General features: G+C 46.4%; 2 protein-coding genes across 5 annotated transcripts in view; one reads left to right on the top strand and one right to left on the bottom strand.

Annotated features, from left to right (window-relative positions):
* Positions 1-2,178: 2,178 nt before the first annotated feature.
* LOC139047945 (SKA complex subunit 1-like) lies at positions 2,179-3,340 on the top strand. Its single transcript, XM_070522143.1, has one exon. It carries the CDS (start codon positions 2,420-2,422, stop codon positions 3,188-3,190), a length of 771 nt encoding a protein of 256 aa, XP_070378244.1. The 5' UTR covers positions 2,179-2,419; the 3' UTR covers positions 3,191-3,340.
* Positions 3,341-8,811: 5,471 nt separating this feature from the next.
* Positions 8,812-25,023, bottom strand: part of Actn (alpha actinin) — a 121,228-nt gene continuing 105,016 nt past the window's right edge. For all 4 annotated transcript variants that reach the window (XM_070522139.1, XM_070522140.1, XM_070522141.1 and 1 more), the window contains exons 12-16: positions 19,863-19,947; positions 18,241-18,344; positions 16,390-16,767; positions 15,370-15,528; positions 8,812-12,370 (exon numbers count right to left, since the gene is read on the bottom strand). In XM_070522139.1, the coding sequence (XP_070378240.1) occupies positions 12,212-12,370; positions 15,370-15,528; positions 16,390-16,767; positions 18,241-18,344; positions 19,863-19,947 (885 nt within the window). In that variant the 3' untranslated portion in view covers positions 8,812-12,211. The remainder of the gene's footprint in view (positions 12,371-15,369; positions 15,529-16,389; positions 16,768-18,240; positions 18,345-19,862; positions 19,948-25,023) is intronic.

Below are 25,023 nucleotides of genomic sequence, written 5' to 3'. Positions count from 1 at the left end.
ACTGAGGCAGCTGGGGTTGCCCTTTATCCCCATTGCTGTTTATTACGTACATGGTGAAGATGGAGAGGGCGCTAGAACATTGATTCACAGCGGAAGAAGAGAACTAGGAAGCTTATCAGCAAGTATGCGGCCTGTAGGGTGGGCAACACAGCAACAAAGAATGTCAAGCGGAAACTCAGAGAGGCTGAAATAATCACATGGGTGGCGGCAATGGAAGGGAAACCTGCCATGAGTAACTAATTGAGAGGATCTACTATTAGATGCAATTCACAGAGTTTTATTATCAGTTTTCTTTGTTGAGTTACGGAGTTGGAAACTTGATAGTCTCATTTTTTGAAAATGTTCAATTTTATGCCAATTTTTAATTAAAAAATTGCTGCCTAACTCAAAAATTCGAAACCAACAGTGACTAGATTTTAAGTTTTCCTTTTAAATGCAACAAACCTCGTCAAGCTTGGTGCAGTGGTTGCCGAGAAAAACGAATTCTCCTAATGTAAGCTAAGTAACTTGCTTTGGTTTATCCATTTTTGTGTTTGTTTCTCTCAGGTTATTTTATTCGTCTTATTCTGCTTTATTGTTATCATTCCCACATGCACTGTTGTTCCCACTGCTGCTGCCATAAGATGGGTTTTAGGACTTGGTCAAGCTGCTAACGCAGCTTTTTTCCTCAAGACCTGTCCATATTCAAATGTTTGTTGTATATGGGAAATAAAACACATGTATTTAGATAGAAGCACCCGAACTAATGCTTCCTCTTAAGTGCAGTGTAGTACATTGTAGCTTAAGCGCGTCCTCTAATTTTTGGTAGTTCATGCGAGAAACTGGTGGTAACTAAATCAGTTCAAGCGGTTGGCTGCTTTTCACTTGGTGCACAATTCGATTTTCCGACAAGCAAACAAGCCGCGGGAAGACTAGTTCTCTTTCAGGCGTTATATACTTTTAATTTCCCGTGAAGAGAACACTACAAAAGCCCACGGGCACTCGAAGCGCTTCGTACAGCGAAGAAAACTTAAAATGGCGCAGTGAAACCAATATAAAACAAAGAAGGAAAAAAAAAGAGTCCATGAAATATCTAATCAGAGCGCCACGATGCGTCCGGGGCCTCGGATCGAGCGTATCCCCACGCAGGCGCGTCACCACCACGGACTTGGTGACGACGCGGATGGACTCGAACCCAACGGTGCGCTTCCCTTGGTCAGGTTGTCGTCTGCTGTCGTCTGCTGTCAGTCTGCTTTGCATGTATACACGGGGACGTTCGCGAACTCCTCGTCGCTCAAGTAGTCTGGGTAGGCGCTGTAGTTGGTGCAGAACCGTCACAGCCTGACGGTGTCACCGCCCACTCCGGTGTCCGACCATCGACGAACCTGCATGGTTGCCCCGAGCAACGCCGCCCATGCTGCCGCGCTGTGAAAAGCTCTGTTGAGGTATTCGGCGAGCTGGAAAGGCCCGTCGAAAGCAGCTTCGCTTCTAGCATAGACTTCCTAGCTCGTTCCTTTCAGCTGTTTGTACGGCCCGCAGAGTTTGTAGGTGCGCCGCTGGTGTTGGTTGACCTTCCGCAGTTCCGCCTGCGCGTGCTTCGGGGAGTTCGCGCCGTTGGCCGAAACCTGGGTAGGCCGATGCGCAGGCTCCTTCTATATATACCTGTTGGTCTGGAATGTCGCAGGTGAACCAGCGTGGGCCGGGAACAGCTGCAGCACGAGCTTGGACACTCGGCGATGCGAAAGCGACAAATGAAACATTCGGGCACGCGCGCCGGTATTTGAATGTTGTTGGCAAGCTGCAGGTTATCACTAAAGTTATGGGGGCGCTGCTAAACAGCCAATTTTCTTTATTACGTTTTGAATACGTGGAGTTGGTCATAAACTTTCATACAATAATAATGTTGGTGTCCAAATCCACGCTCGATAGGATAGCGTCCTCTGGATCTAAAATGCAGATTTAAACGCTATATTTTTGCTTGTTGAACGCGGCGAAAGCGAGAACCGAACACACGTCATAATATTGGGTTTTTACACTACCTAATAAGCCTACAAATAGGACAGATATACACGTTTGAAAAGGTAACTAAAACATTATTATTTTAATATTCTGCTATTACATACGCTAAACATGAGTTTGGACATTTCAGCTCTTATGACGTAAGAAAGAAAATTACCTGTTCAGCAGCGCCCTCACAAGTTTTGCAAACGCCTGCAAACTGTTCGCGATTGTCGAACAGTTGGTCGGGCAGCGGGGCGGCTGCTTCAAATTTAAGCGCGCGAGCGCTACATCTGCATTTCGCATCGTCCAGCACCTAAGCTCGTTCTTCGGCCGTTTCCCCCCACAACGGTGGTTCCCCTGCGACTTCCTCACTACGTCCGATCCACATCGTGGCGCAGGCAAGGCGCTCGGCGTTTGCAGCACGCACCTAAACGTCAACATGACCGACGAGTACATAGCCCACCTGCACCGAAGGCTCGACGTGCTAAACCTGTGCGTCAGCCTGGCCAAGATTTCGGCCGACGACGCGTACTTCGTGAAGGACGCGCAGGCGAAGCTGCGGCTGACCAAGGAACACCAGGGGCGCATCCGGGAACTCGGCGAGCAGTACCAACAGGCGAAGGAACAAGAGGCGCAGCTGCTGGCCGACCTCGACGTCCGCCTGCAGCTCGCCGAGTGCCAGAAGTCGTTCCTCGACAGCCTTCCACGGCGGCCAGCGCCGCAGCAGGGCGTCCTCGCTCGGGGCAACCAGGGTGACGGCTCGTCGGACGCCGGCGTGGGAGGCGGCGACAGGCCGCAGCCGTTGTCGCAGCGGCAGGCTGCTGGCCCTCGGTCCCGCGTCAACTGCATCGCCTGCCTGAGCGAGGGCGAGTTCGCGAGCGTCCCCAAGTACATGAAGGGTCGCTTCACGCTCCCCGCGCTCAACAAGCTCGTCGACTCGTTCAACAAGGCGCTCGCGTCGAAGTACGAGCTGCTGGCGCTGCCCAAGTCTCGCCTCAAGGACGCCCAGTGGAAGCGGGTGACCGCGTACCACCAGCAGGAGACGGCCGAGACCAAGAGGCTCTGCTTCCTGGTCGACGACGACCTGACCAAGGGAGGCGGGTTCGAGTCTATCCGCGTCGTCACCCAGTTCGTGGTGGTGATGCGCCACTGCGGGAGGATACGCGAGATCCGAGGGCCCGAACGCATCGTTCGCTATGTAGCGGTCTGATTGGACTTTCTTGTTAACTCCTTTTTGTCTCTGTGTTCTGTACTGATTTTAGTCTATTTTAAAATTTTTATATATGTACGAAGCGCTTACGACGGCCTCACGGAAACGTGTTCTTCTCACTGAGAATAAACAATGAGCTTCGATCTGTAACGGCGGAAAATTCAATCGCGCTGGCGCAATAAGTGAAAAATAACTTGATTCCGCCAGTCGATTCTCGCATGGCCTAACTTTTCTCAACTACAGTCTGTAAATGGAAGCACGGCCATGCCCACTATCTCGGTTTCAACTTCCAGAGAAACCTTGGATGCCTCTCACACATGTCACCACTGAAACGTCATCGAAAGTGGAGAAAGAACGCATTCTACTCTGCTCTTTCTCTTTCCAGTATCCGGACCAAAGTACAAGCATAAATGTGGCAATCAAACTGGCATTTTCATCACTGTATCCAACCTAGAGCTTGTTGGTTTCCACGTAGCCTACGACTGCAGGAACATCTCAAATTGAACAAGTCGCCTTCTAGCAGGAACCGGTTAATACCCAGTTTAGTCGAGTTTCCTATTTGGCATTTTTTGACAGGGTAATATTCAGGTTGTACAACTTTCTTTTTTAAATCAAATTTCAACCAGTGTCCAATTATCATTTTTCAGCGGTTACGATAAGAAGCCAGAAAAAAGAAAAATAGCCATAGAACGCATTGTGCTTCGACATGAAACCAGGTGGATAAGTCGGATTTTTTTAAAAAACCTTTCGTGCCTTGTGCTTTACAAATGCATGTATGTGTTTATCTCACCCTAATTAATGTCTTTTATCCATGTATTTACCCTCAAATTATTTTTTTTTCTCAACCACTCGAAGTGATACTTTCATACAATTACTAGACTGAACTGCGGTTCGAGTGTCAACGGTACCTGCAAGCACGGCAGTTCAGCTGGCATGGGAATGACGGGTAGCACGAGTATTTGCCTAAACTTCGTCCCTCTGGCTTTAAACGGTTTTGTGACTTCTCAAAATGAAAATTAAGGAAGTACTTCAGCGTCCTAAATAATTAAATGAACAATACTGAAAGTGTCTGATGGCAGGATTCAAACACAGGACCTCTATCACAAAAGACTGATATTGAAACCATTACACCACGGATTACACCTCGGACAAACAAAACCGCGGCTATTAGTAGTGACTATGCATGCTCGCAGGGTCTTATTACCTTCTGCATTAAAAGAAAGTATAAATTCCTTTGAAATTTAGGCCAATTTAGGCCCAAATAAAGTGTAATAAACAAAGCCACAAGAACGTCTGAAGCCCCAGGCACGAAGATCATGCAAATCCACTGTTCAGCCACCATTCCCATGGTGGCTGAAGAATCGCAGTGCCCGAGTTCCCGCTAATAATTGTGGGAAACTCCACGCTCAAACTTCCCATATTTCATATGACTGCGCTGACACTTGCCGGCACAGTGTAGCAGGTAATTCACAGACGACTAAGCACAGTTTCTTACAAAAGTGCTGGATGGAACTCTCGCGCCGTTTATGGAAGCAGCTAATATGGGAGTAACAGACAGTACACGGTTATGCCTAAACTGCGCCCTGCTAGCTTCAAATGGCTTTGTGACTTTGGCAACTGACCATATTCAACAGCACAGTGCATTGTGAAGGCAACAACGCATATGGGAGCATGGACTAACCATCTTGTGTTTAGGAAATAATGAAAGCTTGGAAATTTAGAAAGATGATGTGCGATTATTGTCGCAAGAATGTAGGTTGTCATAAGTATGAAGACTAGACATGTGATAGTACTAATCATCATTCCTATGGTAGCTGAGCAATCGCAAAGCCAGAATTCCCTTTAGTAAATTTTTTAGTAAGCTATAGGATTCAGAACACGATATATGTAGGGTCCTTCATTGCCAGCTTTTATGTCTTTTATGTTCGGGGGAGGGATGGTAAAAATTGTGTTTTCAAAGAGATGAATATTGGGGACAATTCTGGTTTTTGTCATGTGACAGCCCAAGGTTTAGGATTTTTTCTGGTAGCTTTCACAAACAACACAGGCAATGTCTCCTTTTGGAAACAGTCTATTTGAACAAGCAAAATCACTCACGGGAACATGTAATGGCAAGGAGCGCTGCTTGCCCATCATGTGACAAACTAGTCTATAAAAGTCCTCATTGGTGGCCATTATTAACACATCGAAAAGAAATGCATAAACGAAAACAATGAGAAGTCCTCGTCGATGACTTGTTTGCTTTCTTCTCTGCATACTTTTATCGCAGGGAAAAAAGAAAGCACAGTTAGTAGTTTACAGTGGCAGGCTTCTGAGAAGTGCGATGCTTTCCCTTATTTTACGAGGCTTTGTTGGCATGCATTATCCTGTGCATTTTGAGCAGTACTCCATCCATCTTACACCTGTCGGGCCTCTTGTCCTTGCCGTTTTTACTGCTTCACTCTGTACATTCTTTCAACAAACGGAATGTAATAACGACAAAGTAATGACTAATCCAATCTGCCACCCTTCTATAAATGTATACACATAAAGAACGCTGGCTGCCCAAGTCCAGTAGGTTTTGTAACACCCGCATTTATTCTCACCTTTTATGAAAGGGCAAAACTTCGTATAAATGGGGTTTGACCCAATTTTCATGGAACTTCAGGGTGCAAAAATCGGGAATTGTCGGGCTTTACCCCAAAATGAACGACAATAAATATATGCGGTCTCCATGGCACTTCATAAACCCGATTCTGGGTCCTACCGTACCAGTCTCTGCAGTAATCCGCGTGAACTGGTTTGCTCCGTCTCTTTCTTAGTTGATTGCTCGCTTGGTTGAGGGTGAAACGGCGCGACCATCTACAGTGGGCAGCCCAAGATTTGGGTAGTAGTAGGGGAGAAAAGTGAAAAAAGAATATTGTAAAGAAACGTTAACAGTAAATGAGTAAATAAGCATAATGAAGGAATATGATGCATAAAGCTATATGTACAAGTATAGAAAGATCTTTAAGTGAAACCTTTTTTGGCGATTCATACACATCGCTCTATGAACTCAACTACCACCTTACCACAAGGGCAGCTCCATATAGTCTCGTGCATTATGAAATGAATGATATGATCAGGTTAGTTTGTAAAGATAGTAATCATTGGTACAGGGACCAAAGAAGCACAAGGGTACCTGGGGAAAAGCGTGTGTCACCGTAGTGCTCATTGTAAAGGCGCTTTCAGACTTCTTGGGAAGCTAAAATATTAATGCCAGACTACAGCACCAATGTGAACTAAAAAGACTTGCCCTCTGACTGGCAGGTTTTGCCGAGGACGTACAAAATCGTACAATTCTGGCAACTTCACCATACTGCCACAGTGGACAGGTAGCACAGGACAGGCACCTAAAGTAGCCAGTCTAATACATTCTACCAAGCTGTCAAAACTGGCAGCCCTGTCTTTTTATCGCAGTGCACTTTTCAAAGTGCAGCGGACAACTGGAGTAATGGATTGTTCTGAGCAAAATGCTTGTGACCCACCTTAATTAAAGGGGCAACAGTGCACACAGATGGGGCAGAGTGAAGAACAGGACACAGCGCTGATTGGCATAAAGTTGCCATGTAAAAGGAGGTGTAGGCGTGGTCACTTTGCCTTGCACAAGTCCATCAACTGCACCTCTGGGATGTTTACAAGCCACCTATATTTTCCAACATGCGCTACACTGGCGTTACGAGAACCATATATGCAATAATCCACGAAAGATTTGACTGAGGCCTGTGTACTGTTTGCAAGAACTGCCTCACTGATTGATTGATTGATTTTCATTGATTTCTCTTACAAAAGAGAGCTTTATGTTGCTAGTTGATGCTGTGGTGGGAGGGAAGGTTGTTTAGGCTGAAAGAAATCGCATCTTGTGGACACTGTCAGCCTGTCTCAGCTTGAACTATTCTGCGGCAAAAAAGCAGCCATCAGCGCGCAGCATTTCCACGTGTTCCCTGCAGGGGCCAACCAAGCTCGTTGCTGCTTAGCTTTGGCGACATTCGGAAACCTGGTGAATTGAGCAAGGCTTAACCGATGACCTGGCTTTAGCAAAACACGTCCAGACATCGACTATGAAAGGGCCACCAATAAATTGGCCACATCTGCGCTGTGCGCTATGGGGGAACGCCATACCAGAGGGGTCTGGATTAGTTGTTTAGTGGCACACATTTGACGTCGGTATCGGAGCACTCTGGTGGCACTTCAGGGGACATGCAAGACAGCTCCTAAGCTTTACTGCGAGCTTATTAAGCAAGCTGCAGTGACGACACTGCAGCAAGATTGTTGCTCGCATCTGCTTATTTTCGCAACAACAAATCAGTTATGCGCAATTCTGCAAGGTGGAAGAAAATTACGTGAAAGTGAAACATTTGTCGTCCACCAGTGAGTAGCATGAAAACTAGTGTAGCACAAGCAAGAAAAGGACGTGGAAGAAAACATGAACATGCAGACAGTGCCATGTCATTGCACCCATGTTCTCCTCTCTGCCCTTGTCTTGTTTGCGCTACGCTGCTATTCCAAGATGACTGCCAACAAGCCCACATTGCAACAATAGTAGCATGGAGCTACAAAGCGAACCCATGCGTGCTTTTAGACAAACTTTCATGATTAAAAACAAATTTGTCTTGGTCCCGGTATCAAACCAACAACCAAGGCCTTTTCAAAGAAGCTGCTTACCATCCGAGCTCACCGGGAGGCTAGCTCTTTTAGCTTTACGATGCTCTTGGGTGGATGACATCTTTCTCGTTCATTATCCCAGCAATGCCACTTCGCAGATGTCTTGCGCGACCTTGGGAGAGTTGATTGCTCCGAATTGACAGAGTGAGCATGTCAGTTTTGATAGCATTGGGTTCCCTGAACACATGTCTAAGTACATCGAGCAAAAATTCTGAAAACCCGACAATTATTTTCTTGCAGCCTGGAATGAAGTGGTGCAACGTACATGTGCTTGCTCGACCAATATAGTGACTCTCCCAAATTCGTGCCGCACAGTAGCAAAAGAAGAAAATTTTGTTCTCACTCAAGCCATGGTGTCACAACTTTTGCTTGCACTGGTACATGCCCCCTGTTATAATACAGCTGGGAATCGTACCCTCGACCTTGTACTCCACAGCAGGGCACCGCAGCAGCAGAGTCATTGTGGTGGGTTATAGCCACACAATAATGAAGGACAATGCAGTTACTCAACTTCACCTAACCGTGCTCAATTTTAACGTAGTTGCTACTGTAGTATTTTGTACAAGTGCACATTTGATTGTGTGTTCTTTACATTTTAATCATGTTTGTAGTTGCTTAGCTGGTTCTTTTACAATAACATAGCAAGCTTTGCCTACTGATATAGTACTTGTTCAGAAATATTTGAGCTTTTTCAAAGTTTTTCTGCAATGTCTACATATTTTCTTGTTGACACTTATGATCTGCACTTACAAGTTCCATGACAACTTGTATAACATGCTTTCATGCTTGCTTAACAAAATCGCAGCCATTTATAAACAAAGAACCATGGATCCAACCATCCGAGGTGGGTGGAGAACAATTGTGCTCATTTCTTATCGCAAGAACAAGCTCCAATGCACAAAACACACACACACAAGAATAGAGGCCAAAACAGTATGTTCAAACACTGTTTTTTTATTCATTACAGCCAGAAAAAAAAAAAAAACCTTTTTCCAATTCACAGGCGAGCGACGATATGTGGTGTTTGTGATGTTCCACAAATGTATCTCGGCACATTTCCCCCAGTACCCAGGCCAGTATGTTTTGTACGCAAAAAAAAATAATGTTCACACACTGTCATTCCGGAACAGAAACAGACTTCCTTTTTTTTTTTTTTGTTCAGCGGGTAACACACAACCTAGAGCAACGCAGAAGTACGTACGATCGAGACAAAAAGAGTCAAAGTGCAAGTTGTTCAGCTTCTCTGACATAGCAAAAGCTTGTGCAGTGCGTCGTCTAAGAAAAAACAAAAAGAAATGTCTCGCATCATCCCGTCAAACGAATTCTGCGCTTGGCAACACCCACTGCAATGAGGCAGTTTAAAAGTACTGTCTACATTTGGCACCTCGCAGTCATGAAGCACAAACAACACATTAAGGAACAGACGCACACAAACACTTTACGCGCAGTCCAAGCGTACAGTACAGTACAGTACAGTACAGTACAAGCGTCTGACAAACCACGACTCGACACGTTGCAGACATCAGTTTCTCATCGATCTACCTCTCAACTACACGGAGGAATCTACCACAGAAACTCCTCTAAAGTCCGAGATCTACCCAGGAGAAGTCAATTTTAATATGCTAAATTTGTGAAGGAAGAAAAAAAAAGAAATACTAGAGTCATCTGGCTGACACAAATTGGTAGCCAAATCCAAAGCCAGTCGAATATAGAACAATACTGGCACCAGGATTGCATAGTTGGCACGAATGGACAGGTTCCAGTAGTAAACGTACCGCTTGACATATTTTGCGCTGTTTCCTAGGTGAGAGGGAATAATGGTTTAAATGCACTGGAAGCTTGCATGTCAAACTCTTGCATGTGCAAATTTCACGACAAAAGAAGTCGAATGGTGTGTTTTGCAGTTTTTGAGGCAAATTTCTAGATCGACACACTTTGGTAGCTAGGTCGCAGTTGTGTGGATACCATATTCGGTTTTATCGCTTAGCAGAAGCGTTGCAACCGACTTCTCAAGATTATTCTTCGAAAAAAAAAAAAAGATATCGCTGACAGACAACAGTCAATAGGGGTTGAAAAAATACTTGCACATTCACTGCACAGACACGCGCACACAAAGAACATACCGAGAAGTATAACGTTCACACATACATACACACACACACAGACAACCAGCCCGGTAGCATCGCAACCCGCTTCACAAGACCCCAAACAAAAAAAACATTAGTATGTAATCTATAAAAGTGCGTTCATGGCCGAGGAAAAAAAAAAATCTAGATTTGAGACTACGACGTGGTGGGTTCTAAAGAGGCTCGCCTGACAATCGCTTTGGACGTAGGCACTGACGGCTGATGACAGGTACGGCACAACACACCTCGCTGCCGACGCACCAACGTCGTTTCCCTTCTTTCTTTTTTTTCATCTCCTTTTCAGCATTTAAATATATGTGAAGTCTCTAGACTAGCTCTGGGAGATTATGACACCCAAAGAAAACTTTTAATAGAGGGAGAGAGAGAGAAAAAAACAAGGGACAACAGTAAAGAAACTGGAAGCTATCGTTCGAAGACGGAAACAAAAATAATGAAACACGCGTTTTTAGCCGCACGCACGGGAAAGGCGATAACAAAAGTCCTAACCAGGTGTTGAAGAGAAGCGAGGACTGCTTGAGCAAGACAAGACTTGGGACACTGTTCCGTTTTGGTAATTATCAATGTCAAGCTGACAGTTTCAAGATGGCAAACAGATCCTCGGAACAGTTGAAGCGCAAGAGCTGAAGGTGCCGAATTTACAACGCTTACGGCCAAAAATAAAGCGATGTACATCTGGAGTGCAGCATTTTAAACAAATTACGTATTCAGAAACTGCGACACAACATGTTTTAGTTTCTACCCCAATGCCAGAAAAATGCAGACACATTTGACAGCTCTGCAAGCAATGGCAGGAAGGTTGATGGCAGCTTGGGAGGGGTCAAAATGGTGTCACTTGTCTCACTAACAAACTGTTGGGTTTATTAGTCTGTTAATTAGCAGCTCTACAAGCATGCTCCCGACTTGCATGCTATGTTGGCAGTATAAAAATTGGTTACGACAACGACTTCTTGGGCTCGTGGCCGTAGAGTTGTGCCGCGCACGACGATAGAAAATGTTTGGGCTTGGTCGGGAAGACTAAGAAGAGGTGTAGTTATTTTTTAAATTCTTTAGTGATTGGTAGAAATATGAGGCTGCGGCTTTGTCTACGTAAAAAAATGTCACATGTGCTTGACAAAGAAAAAAAAATAACAATAAGCCTATTTCGAGATACATCTTGTGCCAAACAAAGACTCGGGAGTGTTGAAGGGGCAATGCAGAAGCCGGCCGTTCCACATGTTCTCAACGCTTTTGACTGAAGCTCACAACCTCAAAATCACCGAAAACTTTGGGCTTGAGCGACAAAATTTCGCTCCGCTGTATAAAATGCTCAGCAAAGAAAAAGATGATCAAGAAACGAAGGGATAAGAGTCCAGAACATTTTTTCTTTTTCAGCACAACCAAGTTCTGCAGAATCATGAGATTGTGCCCCTGACGTTTAGAAGCGCTCAATTTCATCAGCTTTGTTCTAAACAAAGCATTAGGTTACACTGGTGTCGTCAGAAAGTGTGTTTCACACTGGGATCTTAACCTCAGTCTCGTAGCGGTCATGCATTTGCAAAACTCGCATTTATGGCTCTCACGGTGCAGCCCTAAAACGAACTGCAAGCACAAAAGATCCCTATCTTCCCTAGGTGATCCCTAGCTTTCACATCACCACAAGCAATAACACTGTCATCCTATCTGTCCGGGCACTGTACGAGTTGGAACCGCTGGTACTACCTTCCAACTTTCAGCTTCAAGCCCTTGTGAGTCTGCACAAATTTTGTCCCTTCCCTGGGACCGGAGACTCCAGATAATGGCAATTCAAGCGATCCTTCTTTCATGCTGTGGTTTGTACCTCTGAACCCACAGTGACGTAACACCAATGCAAACGTCGACCTGCCTTGGGCAAGGATAGCAGAACGATTGTCCAAAAAACAAAATAAAATAGCGTAGAGCCGATTAAGAGTTCCCCGCCACTGACGTTGGCTCATAGCCGACTTCAGAGTGGTTCAAGCCAAACCTTCCATCAGCGGCAACCGGCTTGTAGCCGGTCTCAGACCGGCTCGTTTCACGCCTTTCCTGCACTGCCCCCTGCCACAAATTCCTTCCAGTACTCGCAGGAGGGAGGAAAAAAAAGTGTTTTTCTTTCCTTTTCGTTTTTCTTTTTTTTTTCGCCAACAGAGAGAAAAGAAAAAAAATAAATAACAAAGCAAAAACGTGCGACAGTCCTCTAGAGATCGCTCTCCCCGTACAGCGCCGTCGAGAACGACATGTAGTCCAGCGCTCCGGGGACAGCGCCATGGCCCTTATACGCAGCCATGCGTCGGATGCAGTATTCCGCCTGGTCCGGCGGAAGTTCCCGGCGAAGCTCTTCCGCGGTGATGTATGGCTGCAGGGGAAAAGACAAGCATTTGTCTCAAACACTGAACCATTGTCAGATTATCTGCAGATCTAATCTAGCTATCTATATTCCACAGAACTGTGCTCGACGACCGTGTTCAACCTCTCTAAGAATGCCTGTTACTGTAAAAAAGTTACCATTGTTAATGTATCGATAAGAAAAGCCAAACAAGTTTATTTTCTAGACATGACGGAGCTGGTTGGTGTTGCTGCGCATTAAGAGGAAGAACTTGGACACCACCAAACGCAGAAATGCTTTTCCGAGATAACCTCTTGGCCGATTTTAATTAAAGTTGTTGCATTTGAGAGAAAAAAATTTTAAATTCTAGTGACTGTCTGAAGCAGAAATTTCATTTAGGACCTGAATATCTTTTACATGAATTGCCGAAAATCGGTAAGATTGAAAAAATAGAAGCACAAGGTTTACAAATTGGTAATTCTGCAGCAAGAAAAGATATTGCATTTCTGTAAACTTTATCCGTTACAATACCCAAAGTGGACAAATTTGATATAATTTATATCTTATGCAAATTTGTTACAATGTTTAGAAAAGGCCTTGCAAAAGCCATATTCACGTATTATTGGTGTGTTGGCGATTATGTATAAATATGAATTTTGTCCTCTTTAAGTGTACTATTGGATGCAATTTATAGAATTACGATATCATTTTCACTGCTGAATTACAGAGTTGTAAATTTGATAGTCTTGTTTGTTGAGAACTTGGAGTTCTCAAGATTTTTTTTATTTCTGAGATTGACTGCTTAAATCAAAAATCCACTTCCAATGGTCACTAGATGTTAACTTTTCCTTTGAAATGCAACAAACCTAATGAAATTTGGTGCAGTGGTTGCGGAGAAAAAAAATTTTTCCTCTCTTATGCATTTACATAGGAGCCTTCAAGCTAAAGCTTCCTCTTGTAAAGCAGTAGACAGTCCTTGCAGTATTTGGGGACAGAGCTTTCAGATCACCACAAGCATAACATTGTCATCCTATCTGTCCAGGCGCTTCACTTTGTCTTCACCAGCGCATTTGTCGCTCATCTAGCACATTTATTCTCAGGCATCAGCTTCCAGACTGACACGGGAGATGAATCCAGGTGCAGTGCTAGTCACTTTACATGCCAAGCATAGTGACTTGTAGATCGCCACCTCCTTCACTTTGGCAACATTGTTCGTTTTTGGGGTGTGAGCAGTCATTTCATGACCAATGCTCATTTGTGACTAAGACAAATAAGCATTGCCAGCAGTCGGGCACGATTCACATGGCTAAGTTTTTCGAGCAGGTGGAGGCCTTCGTGAGCGAGAACGCTGAAAAGCCAAGAACAGTCATTGCTTAGCCGCTTCAGGCGGCGAAGTTAAAGACTCAGGCTTTCTGTGAGCGACTACTCTAGCACCAGCCCTAAGTAATGGATTTGTTTTATCCCCACAGGGTCTGCACGACCCAGGAGTGGCTGGCTGTTACAAACTTCTATGGTCACATCACTCTCAATGCGGCATCCTAGTTCCCAATATTTAAACCTGCTACACTGCTGTGCACTGAGGCCATCACTGAGGTGATGAAGAGCCGTGCCATGATAAAAACTAACAGGGGGCTGTAGTTGTAGAAGCTGTGGCCAACATCAACACGCACTATCTATCCATGAATACAGTCACTGTTGATAGCAACAGCTGCAGTAAAGGAAACAATGTAAAAGAGTTGCAACGATGCTTCTAACCTTGCCTGAAATACTGTTGCTACTTCTGAAGTCATTATGCATGCAGTACACTGCATTCACCTTGATGAAGTGAAGCTGTTTCATTCAAGCTAACACTGAAGCAAAAGGTGGCGAGTACACAACATGGACAGTACAAACTAATGTGGAGAACACGGACAGTGTAGACTTTAGCAAGACGTGGTTTTTCAGAGAAATACACAAAATAAACATGGGAAATCTTTGTACATAGCAAGAAGTAATATCCAGAGAGGCCAGTGCCAACTTCATCATCGTGAAGTTGCACTACAACAAGTGCCACCTGTTGGTGACGAACCTAACTATTCTGGCTATAGAATATTTTGTTATTTAAAAAAAATTGTACTTTTTGTTCACTTCTGTTAAACCCACATCTCGCCAATGTTTTTAGTTTTCGAAATCATCCTCATCAGCTTATTTTTATGTCCACTTTAATCTTTAATCTTTAATCACCCCTGTCTTGTGCTAGCCGATTCCAACTTGCACCTGCAAATTTCTTAATTTCATCATCCCACCTAGTTTTCTACTGTCCTCGACTGCAGTTCCTTTCCCTTGGCACCTATTCTATAACTCTAATGGCACACTCGTTATCTACCCAACTCAATACATGGCCTGCCCAGCTCCATTTTTGCGTAGAAATGTAGATGGCCCATCTGTGAAATCGGTGAGACTATTTCCGAAGCCATGAGGGAAGCGAGCGCTGGAGGAGGAAGGTGCCTGGAGGTGGAGAAGAGAATCGCTGCATTCGCGCCCTTTTTGTCTGCACTTCGACGCGATGGTGCTTGCTGCGCATGTTCGCGTTGTCTGTATGCCTGCGCATAACCCTCGTTCACAAAGTGAAACGTTGCTAACTTTTTCTCTCAGTGCCAATTAGAATATTGGCTATCCCCGTTTGCTTTTTAATCCACACCGCTCTCTTTGTCACTTAAGGTTACGTCTAACATTTTTCGTTCCACCACTCTTTGTGCGGTGCTTAACTTGTTCTCGAGCTTCTTTACTAAGATCCAAGTTTCTGCCCCACACGTTAGCACCGGTAGAATGATGATGACTGTTCACTTTCCTTTTCAACGACAGTGGCAAGGCTCCCAGTCGTTGAGGAGAACAGTGTACAATCATTGCACTTTTAAAATTATTAAATTTTCATTCTGTATGTTACTTTCGGATCGCCCTGTACTATGCGTGTCATCAATCGCTGAAGTGGCCGTGTGGAGCGGGTGCAAGTAAAATCAACAGCTACGACTCTTGCCAGGACAGCTCACCTTGTCACCAGCCAGAATCCTGAAGGAGTCGATGATCTGTTCAGCTGTGTCCCTGTCTGTGCTCTCCCGAGTCATGAAGTCGAGGAAGGCGTCAAAGTGGACGTAACCCGTGTTGTTCGGGTCCACAATGTTCATGATGCGCCTGAAGTCAGCGTCACCCTGGAAACAACAGGTCATAAGTGACATTGCTGCAGTATCTACACAACTGTGCACTGAAATATAATAGCATGTGGTGCAATACTTAACTAAAGTCTGCATTCAGGTCAAATAAACGAAGCACATTTGACCTTAATTTGATTTGTGCAGCTGCTAAAAAACCTGCTATACTCTATATTCAGGACAGAACGCACGAAGTGCAGTTGACCTTCAATTTATAAAGCTGCCGAAACTTCACCATATGATGATCTTCGGTATAACGAAGCTCGGGTGCTTTATTACCTTAAATAACTTCCACAATGTTTGAATTATTCAGGCATTTGCAAAAGAATTGAATTACGAAATGCTTAAGACATTTGTGAATGAGTAGCGTTGGCATGCAAAATGTACGCAAGTTTTGTTGCTTGATTTAGCTTCACAGCAATGCAATATGTGTTGCCGTGAAGCTGAACTCAAAGGCAAAGTTTCACTGCCATAAAGTGGCATTGCAATTCAACAGCGCGCACAGTGACAAAAAATAGTATCCTACTTGTACGTGCACTATGGCCTGGTATTGTGGCGCCCTCTACTAGCATGCACTTGGTGAGTAATGGCCACTGCTACTGAGATTTCAGTCCATATATTTATGTATTTACCAGCTGTTTTTTTCCTCACATGATTAGACATATTGCAACACAGACAGAATGGCACAAACAAGTTCATATAACTTGATATTGCAAGTAAAATTTTGCATGCTCACACACCTCAGAGGCACATATGACATACAAGGGGCTTCAGACAAGAGGGTCCATGAACCAGTGCAAACACAAGCTTTCTGTCGCAAGTAAACAAGAGATCTGACCAAGAAAGGAGACTTTGGCTCACCTGGCGGTCGTTGCGGATGCTGTATCCGAGGCTGACAAGACACGACTTGAACTCGTCCGGCGTGAGGCGCCCCGTGCGGTTCTTGTCGAAGTGGTTGAAGGACATGCGGAACTCGTTCAGCTGCTCCTGTGTGATGCCCTTGGAGTCGCGCGTAAGGATCTGGTTCTCCACCTCGTTGATGTTGCGGTGGATGGAAGTCATGAGCTGCTCCCAGCCCACGCGCAGCGTCTCCATCGTGTAGTGCGTGTACCGGTTCTCGAAGATCATCGCCTCCTGCACCTCCTGGTGCGTGCGCTCCAGCTCTTCCAGGTGCGGCCGGTACTGTGCTGCCGCCTGCTCGTACTGCTGCAGCCGCTTCAGCTGCTCCTCCAGCGAGCCCTGCAGTGCCAGGCGTGCACAGAGCCTTCCCATTTCCATCCATTCATCCAATTTCTTAACTACGTACCGACATAACATTCACTAGCCGTTTCTTTTCTTGCCTTAAATTAAAGCCCAACTGCTTAAAGCCTTGAAAAAATACTCCTAGGCACCAGAGTTCCTTATATAAAATTTACTACGATATTTTTCCTACAATATTGTTTTGGTAGCCAGGATACACTAGCTGTCAGATACACTAGCTGAATCTGTTCCTGCAATAACTAAGGATGCCACAAGCGAGCAGAGCCAGATCAGATGAAACATGTGTAGCAGTTGTTCCTTCTTTTCACAAGCGACATCACCATACCTTGTCTTACTGCTACATGACAAGCTCATTTTGTTTGGTATCATAACATACCAATAATGTTGATGACAGCAGGTATGCCATTTCAAGACCAGTTTTATTACCTAATTAGAATACCTTTCCTATCATTTGTGCTTGCTTAGGAGTTGCCCTTTAATGTGCGAGAGGCAGAGTTTCTACAACTTTGAAGCCTGAGTCAGTACTCCTTTAAGTGCAGTCGCAGTGTTTCTGTCATGGCTGTTGTCAAAGTCTGTGAGAGAGTTGAGACGGTCGTACAACGAAATGTGCAATGTCTCACTAATATCCATATTAATCATAATGCATCAAATAATGACTTCTGGGGCTGTGCAAATGGTACCCTTTTTCATTAGAAATGTCCATATTCCGTGCAATCTTGCTCTATCATTTCCTCAGTCTGTTCCCTTCTATTATCACAGATGAAATTACTGAGACAAACCACTATATTGACATGCGTACAGTGTTTAAATTTTTCTAGCGACTATTTTTCACCCGCTGCTACTAACCGCTGCTACAAAGTTATCACTCAGTGCAAGACGTGCCTTCATGTATTGGAACTTTCTCTACTGTTGTCGCCAATGGCAAAATAATCGTGTCTAATCAGATTGCGTGTGCGATGTAAATACTGGTGTACACTCTGGAATGTATGCAAGCACCAGCATTTACGCTCTAATGTACTGCGAAAGGTGTACAAGTAGCCAGCGCACCTGACTCATCGATTCGTGATTAAAATTTGTGATTTGACAGTTTTACACTGACTGCTTCTTTAACGTCACTATGTGACAATACATTTCATTTCAGTTCAGACTTAACATCTGTCAATAGTGACTTTTCTGGGCAGTTACAAAAAAGGACCAACACAGTCACTCTATTTGAATGGCTGAACACAAGAGTTGTAGATTAGGGGAGACGCAAGCGGTCTGCGTACCCAAAAACGCCGAGACTTCTTGGGTTTTGCTGCGACCCAAGTGGGTTGCGCAGGCAAGCGACACACAAGCCTCTTGCGTACCCATAATCTAAAACTTCCTCTCCACACCTCGAACTGCTGGGGCAGGGGAGAGTTGAGTGCCAATGCACTCGAAGAGAGGGAGCAGTGCAAATTTCGCGCTCACCTGCATTCCCATGCCGAGGGCCGCCACCGCGTCCATCTGCCTTTCGATCCAGGGACCGACAACGTTGGCCTTCTCGGCAAACTTGCGTCGCAGGCGCTCGTTCGCTGAGCATTAGTCAAGGAAGGTACAGGCGGCGCCAGGGCACGCTCGTCACCACACGCAACATCACTGTGAAAAGTTAATCGATTGACTGATTGATCAACTGACTGACTGGGTTACACAACCCAAAGTGACACGAGGACTAGAGGGATGCAGGTGTGAACTGTTCTGAATTACCTATGACTCCATGGGACTCCCTAAAGTTCACAAAGCCTTTCAGTACGCGACACTCTTTAGAAGTACCAAAACACATACAATTGAAAACATATGATTAAAACTAGCACAGAGCAGGCGCAGACATCCTTGCCTTTTCTCAAACGCTAGCTGCCCACCAAATACCGCTCCTGTTTGATGCAACTGTACAACCAAGCATGAGTGCTGCTGTTCTAATTACTAGTGATCTCACATAATAGTAGAGAGGGAAAACAGCAGTTTAGATGCTTTTACAAAAGACACTAAAAACCACAGTGACTAAAGCAATGTTGGTGGCCAAATGGCTCTCCAAGAAAGATGCAGGTTCGACGGCCCAACTTTCCCGCACTCTTGTACACACAAAGGCCCTGCAGTGCCACTTTTCTCGCCAAGTAATCCATTGTCGGAAACTCGATGCATACAGCCACGAAAACTGCGCTAACAGGCGAGCATACAGGAGGGTCGCTGCATGCGCTTCGGCCAGCCGGGATGCAGCCGCCGCAACTGGGAACTGCCGATTTTGCACTTGGCAGCATCGTGGCACAGCTGCCAAGTCAACGCAGTCGCGGGCCATGTCATTTATCTCAAACATATGGCGCGTGCGCAGCTCTGGCCAGCATCCCCAGCTGATTAACCTTAGCCTCTGGGAAGCCATCTTTTCTTGCAGAACAAGCCACACAGGGTGACATGCAGGGATCTACATGCCATGCGCTTGGCTCAATGCCCAACACAAGTTTGAGAAAGAGAGATGCCTGGTAATGGCAGCGGGAAAAAAAGACCCCATCTGCTGCGGACACAATATCTGTTTCACTCAAGACAGAAACCTGGACTATTCCGCTGCTATTGGAACCGAAAGCCGGGCGCGTTGGTGTGGATTCATCATTAACTACAGCGCGAGAGGTAGTTTTTCGAAACGTGCAATCTACACATGCACATTATTGTTTGCTTCTTGTTTGTTTCTTCAAATAAATGCAGTTGAGAGACAGCACTCTGTGTGCGCACTTCATTCTTGCCCTTTGTCTTTCTGTCGGTGTATAGCTAATAACAATTCCACTGGTGGTAGTAAGCATCCCAAAGTGGTCTCCTTTCTTCGTACCTTCAGTAATCTGATGGAAACTGACACTTTCAGAATGACACCACTTCAGAATGACACCGCTGGTGGCCAGTTCGAGAGCCCTGCAGTGTGGTGTCTCACAGCAAAAAAGCATGGCATTAACCCCGCATCAAACGTGACACATGCGTTTAACCTATGCATGTCTTATCTACATGCGGCTGATCTGTATATGCTGGCATTTGACTCTGGACTCCAGTGCAGCAGCACAAAAGGATACACTGTTGCCTCATGAGCTCGGCCTGGAGGACTTGGTCCCTCTTGGGCACCAGCTGCTTCACCTCAGTCCACTTGCTTGTGATCACCTGCGGCAAGACAGAGGTCAGGTCAACCTGACAGCGTTTCGCCCGGATCGAAATTCAGGAACCCAGAGCGCCAAGTCCAGCTCGCGACCTGGGACACAGACTGGTCGACAACTCCAATCCAAGATCTCCCCCATTGCTTCGCACTATAGTGTATAGTTGGTAAACAAACTTTTCCTATATCTTTGTAGGCTAGCTGCCCTGCACAACTATGCAGAGTGCCCAAATTTCTCGTCTATAGATTACATTACTACCCCGAGCGCTCAGAATAACGTATCCTAGAACTGCCCAGCTGCCAGTATTCCTTATTTGTTACTCCGTCTCCATGAACATCTAAAAAAAGGATTTGGTGGCTGTCATGGTTCAGCAATGGGCACTTGAGGGCAAGTTTTCCATAACGAGGTTGCGCCTATCCCTCTTGTGGGACCCCCACCACAAATTCCAGGCAAGGCAACCAGTGATGGTTCAGATATCAAAGTGGCTCCCCAAGAAGACAGAGCATTCACCTTTCAATTTTAACTACAATACAAATGCAATGTGGTTCTGTAGATGTAAGTTTTGGGGGGAATTGCAAAGTTTTGCATGGCAGCCGACTTACTCGCAGAGATGTGGGTTGTTAGATATGGAGCTGGTTCCTGCGATTACTTCAAGTTCCCCAGACCACATCGGATTGCAGCACAGCTAATTGAGGAATGCAAAAGCAGGAAAGCGCATTCCAGAGAAGCGGCCGAGGCAACAAGTTTACGTGCCAACAAGTTCCTGCGCCGCCGGGATTAGCAGGTGGGCATCCGACAATGAAGCAGGTGCACGAGCGCCCCCCCCGCTCCTTCTCCAGCCTACAAGTGGATTGATTGCCAGTCTGCGTGGCAAGACCGCAGAGAGCCCCGACAGGTGTGCCACGCGACACGGGCGCCTACCATTGGCTGCAAGTGGCGTCATCGGAGTGGACTCTCCCATTGGTCAAACATGACGTGACTTGCAGTGCTCGAAGGGCTTATAAGAAGCCTTCCAGAGAGACCTGAGGATCCTGGGATATGCCCTGATTCCCTGATTCACCTCTCTCGAACTTCTTGCCGCGGGCCGCAGCGTCCGAGTTGCTGCCGGCCCGTAATGAGTGTACGTCTGTTACTGGACGCTCACGTCTCTTGTAAATAATGTAGAATAAATCACCCCCAAGTTTGGGTTTTCATCCCGACGTCCCGTCCTTCAACCCCGACATCTGGTGGCAGCGGTGGGATCGCCTCCGAATGCATCAGCTGGTGGCAGCGCTACGGATAAACCTTCGTCGAGAGAGACCCTAAGGAACCGGGAAGAGCGAAGAAGAGTGAGCCTTCGTCGAAAGAGGTCCGAAGAAACTGGGAGTAGCGAAGAAGGAGCGAGCCTTCGACCCAGGGAGTCCGGAAGATCCGGGAACAGCGGACGAACGAACCGGGTGGCAAGGTGCTGCAACCGTAAGTGAGCGCGTGGTTTTTTTCCTTATGATTCGCCAGACTCAAAGGTTGTGTGTTCAATTTTGATAGTTCTGGGAATCGGGAATTTGTTGCATTGTGTGTTTGCACAAATTAATTAAGGAAAACAGTTTTAACCACCTGTCGGGGCAGCTGCCATGGATCTTAGAAGGTTGACGAGGTTGGACTTGTTGTTGGTGTGCGACGATTTGGGAGTTGAGGCGGACGAACGGATGGAAACGCCAGCTATCATAAAGGCGATTAACGATAGTGGCAATGATGACAAAAGCATTGAGCTTGCTTGGGAGGTGATACAGGAGCCACGGGAGCGAGAGCGTCGTGTACGTTTGCGAGAGCGTCGTGAGCTTAGGAGTGAGCGTCAGCGTGAAAAACGCGAGAATGAACGGAAGCAGGAGCTTCAAGAACTTACTCTTAGGTGGGAGCGTCACGGACGTGAGAATGAACGCGAACGTGAGCGAGAGGAAAAGTTTGAGAGAGAGAAGGCAGCACTGATCAAAGAAATACAGTATTGTGATCAGTTAATGGCACAGAGACAACGGCTGTCTGAGAATTCTGTAGATAGTACAGAGCGAAAGAATGAGGAAGCATCTAGCAGATTTTCGCCAGAAGCCGACGAAAAGAGTAGTGCCTGTGAGATTGGCTGCCGATTGATAAGTGAAGGGAAAAGGCTAGCTGCTAACGATGCCTTAGTGGCAACAGAGGCCGTTAAAGGCCGCAAGGAGAGCGACGAGGTGCTGTGCCAACAGATGACTGTAGAGACAGCTAGGCCAGCTGCGAACAATTTGGCACAGTCACCACGTGTGTTCGTCGCTGGTAATGTTAGCGAGGTTGCTAGCGAAGAAAAGGGCACTGCTGACCCGACAGAAGCGAGCACCCATGTCAGGCCAGAGGTGCGTGCAGAAGTGAAGTGCGAGCTGGACGATGCAGTTGAGAATAGTTCTCGGGGTGGCGAGCTCCGTAGCTCACGAGAGAACAACTGCATTGTTCAGGGATCGGTGCGGCTCTCCGCCAGTCTAGATAGCCTAGAGAGGGATGGTTCAGTTAATCATTCGGACTGTGCGCGTGAGACAGCGATCGATACCGACGGGCTGTGTGCCGATGCACAGCGTGAGCTGGGCAATGTAGTAGAGGGCAGTTCGCAAGAGTGCGAGTTGTCTCACTCGAGTAAAGCCTGCTGCATTGTGCCAGAGTCGGTTGGGCTGTCCGCCAGTCGAGGCAAAGTGAGAGTAGATTTAAATGTAAATCACTCAGACTGTGCGGGTAAGAGGCCGATCCGGGCCGACGAAATGTGTACCGGCCAGCACGAGGCACGAGAAGGCGACATAAAGGCGAGTGCAAAGAGAAAGCGCCGGAAAAAGAAGCGCGGTAAAGACCGAAAGTCTGTAATTAATGTAGCGCCGCCAAAGATGGCGAGAAACCCAAAAGGGCAGGGCGCGAGGAAGAAGGTGCGGTCGTCTAGGACGATGTTGACGCATCCAAAATGGTCGAGCCACCGGTCAAAGGGGGACCGCGAAGAATGTTCTGCGCGGACGCGGACAAAGGGCACGGGGCAGTTAAGCTCCTCGTCGTTCCGTAGTTCTTTTTATAGCTCAGCGTGCAGTTCGAAGAAACGCAAGGTGGCAGGACGAGACCAGGTGGGGAGTAGCGACGCGGTCAATCGAGTTCGTGTTGAAAGCGGGGCGCGGGGACGCAAATTGGCAGGAGACCGTAACGTCTTGGGGGAGCTGATAGTGAATCAGCCCTTTTGTTGTCTCTCGGCAGCCAGAGTAGCTTTGAAACTTCGCCCACCGCGGGTCAGGCTGAAAGTATGAGTCAGTCGTAAGCAATCGGGAACGGGAAGCCAAGAGAGCTTCCGTAGAAGTGAAAAGTGTCTTGTTTTTTATTTTGAGCATCGGAAAGTTTTTCGCGAATTGAGACTGGGATTTCTTTCAACGTGTTAGGTATGAGCTTTGTTTATGTTTTGGTTTGAGAAAGCTCCGAGATTTGAAAGATGCGTTTTATGTAAACATGTAGTCTCGCGAGATGCTCATTAATAAGTAGATAGGCTTTTTTTTTGTGTGTGTGAGTAACCTGAGGGTCAAGGTTATTGTTGAGAGGCCTATCGTAACGCGCGTGTGTTTTATTTAACCTTCTTTCTTTTTAAGTGTTGAATTTTCTAAGGTTAAGCGCGTAGATTTTCAGTGAGTGCATGAGTTGCACTGAGAAGCGTTCTTAGTTCCATTAGCGCATGTCCTGTGTGGACGGAAGGAAGCAGATTTATGAGTGGGTTGCTCGTGTGTGTTAGGGCAGCCGTATTCTGACTTCTCTGATAAGTATGCGTGGAACGAGTTATTAAGACGCATTATTTTAAGGGTTCTGCGGAGTGTGTAAGTCCCGCAAGTTTAATTGTTCGTTTATGTCACGTGTCCTGTAGGACTTTCAGGAAAGAAACGTGAGTAAGCGTGAATGAAAAGTTTGCCTACAATGCAAGTACGCGTTCTGTTTAGTGACCACAAGGCTAGTGCACTTGTGATTACGTACTTGCGAGGTTGACCAGATTGTTCAGTGGCACCCTTACGTGCGATAAGTACGCCACTGCGATAGATTGGAAACATGCTGTTCGTGTGGTTAGGCCACTTAAGTTATGTTCGGCTGTTTTCATTTGTTGTTTGCATCGTCAACGACCCTTTTGTTTTGCAACAACAATAGTACTCTGGTCTTGTCGGCAATCGAGGAGAAATGGATAGCTGTTTGGAAGGGTGGTTGGAACTGTTGTCAAAATTGGGGAACTAAAAGATCAGGGTTCATTTTGACGCAGTAATAGCCTGGCGAGTCAGGGGCGAAGAGCCTGCGCTTACACGTGGGGCAGCGCTGTGTTGTTTTGTTTGTTTGACGTTTGTTCTCCAGGGCCAAGGATCCCGAAGTTCGTCAAACGTGGCTCGACCCCAGTACCCTGCAGCTTCTATCAGCGTTCCTCATGGCCAGCGAATTGATTTCACCGGCCATTCAGAACAACCGGGGCGAGGACGAGCTGTTAGATATGGAGCTGGTTCCTGCGATTACTTCAAGTTCCCCAGACCACATCGGATTGCAGCACAGCTAATTGAGGAATGCAAAAGCAGGAAAGCGCATTCCAGAGAAGCGGCCGAGGCAACAAGTTTACGTGCCAACAAGTTCCTGCGCCGCCGGGATTAGCAGGTGGGCATCCGACAATGAAGCAGGTGCACGAGCGCCCCCCCCGCTCCTTCTCCAGCCTACAAGTGGATTGATTGCCAGTCTGCGTGGCAAGACCGCAGAGAGCCCCGACAGGTGTGCCACGCGACACGGGCGCCTACCATTGGCTGCAAGTGGCGTCATCGGAGTGGACTCTCCCATTGGTCAAACATGACGTGACTTGCAGTGCTCGAAGGGCTTATAAGAAGCCTTCCAGAGAGACCTGAGGATCCTGGGATATGCCCCGATTCCCTGATTCACCTCTCTCGAACTTCTTGCCGCGGGCCGCAGCGTCCGAGTTGCTGCCGGCCCGTAATGAGTGTACGTCTGTTACTGGACGCTCACGTCTCTTGTAAATAATGTAGAATAAATCACCCCCAAGTTTGGGTTTTCATCCCGACGTCCCGTCCTTCAACCC

Source organism: Dermacentor albipictus, chromosome 7, assembly GCF_038994185.2.
Source record: "Dermacentor albipictus isolate Rhodes 1998 colony chromosome 7, USDA_Dalb.pri_finalv2, whole genome shotgun sequence".
In the NCBI taxonomy this organism is placed as follows: Eukaryota; Metazoa; Arthropoda; class Arachnida; order Ixodida; family Ixodidae; genus Dermacentor; species Dermacentor albipictus.
The sequence above is the reverse complement of the archived record's forward strand: the minus strand, read 5'-3'. Positions and strand labels throughout refer to the sequence as shown.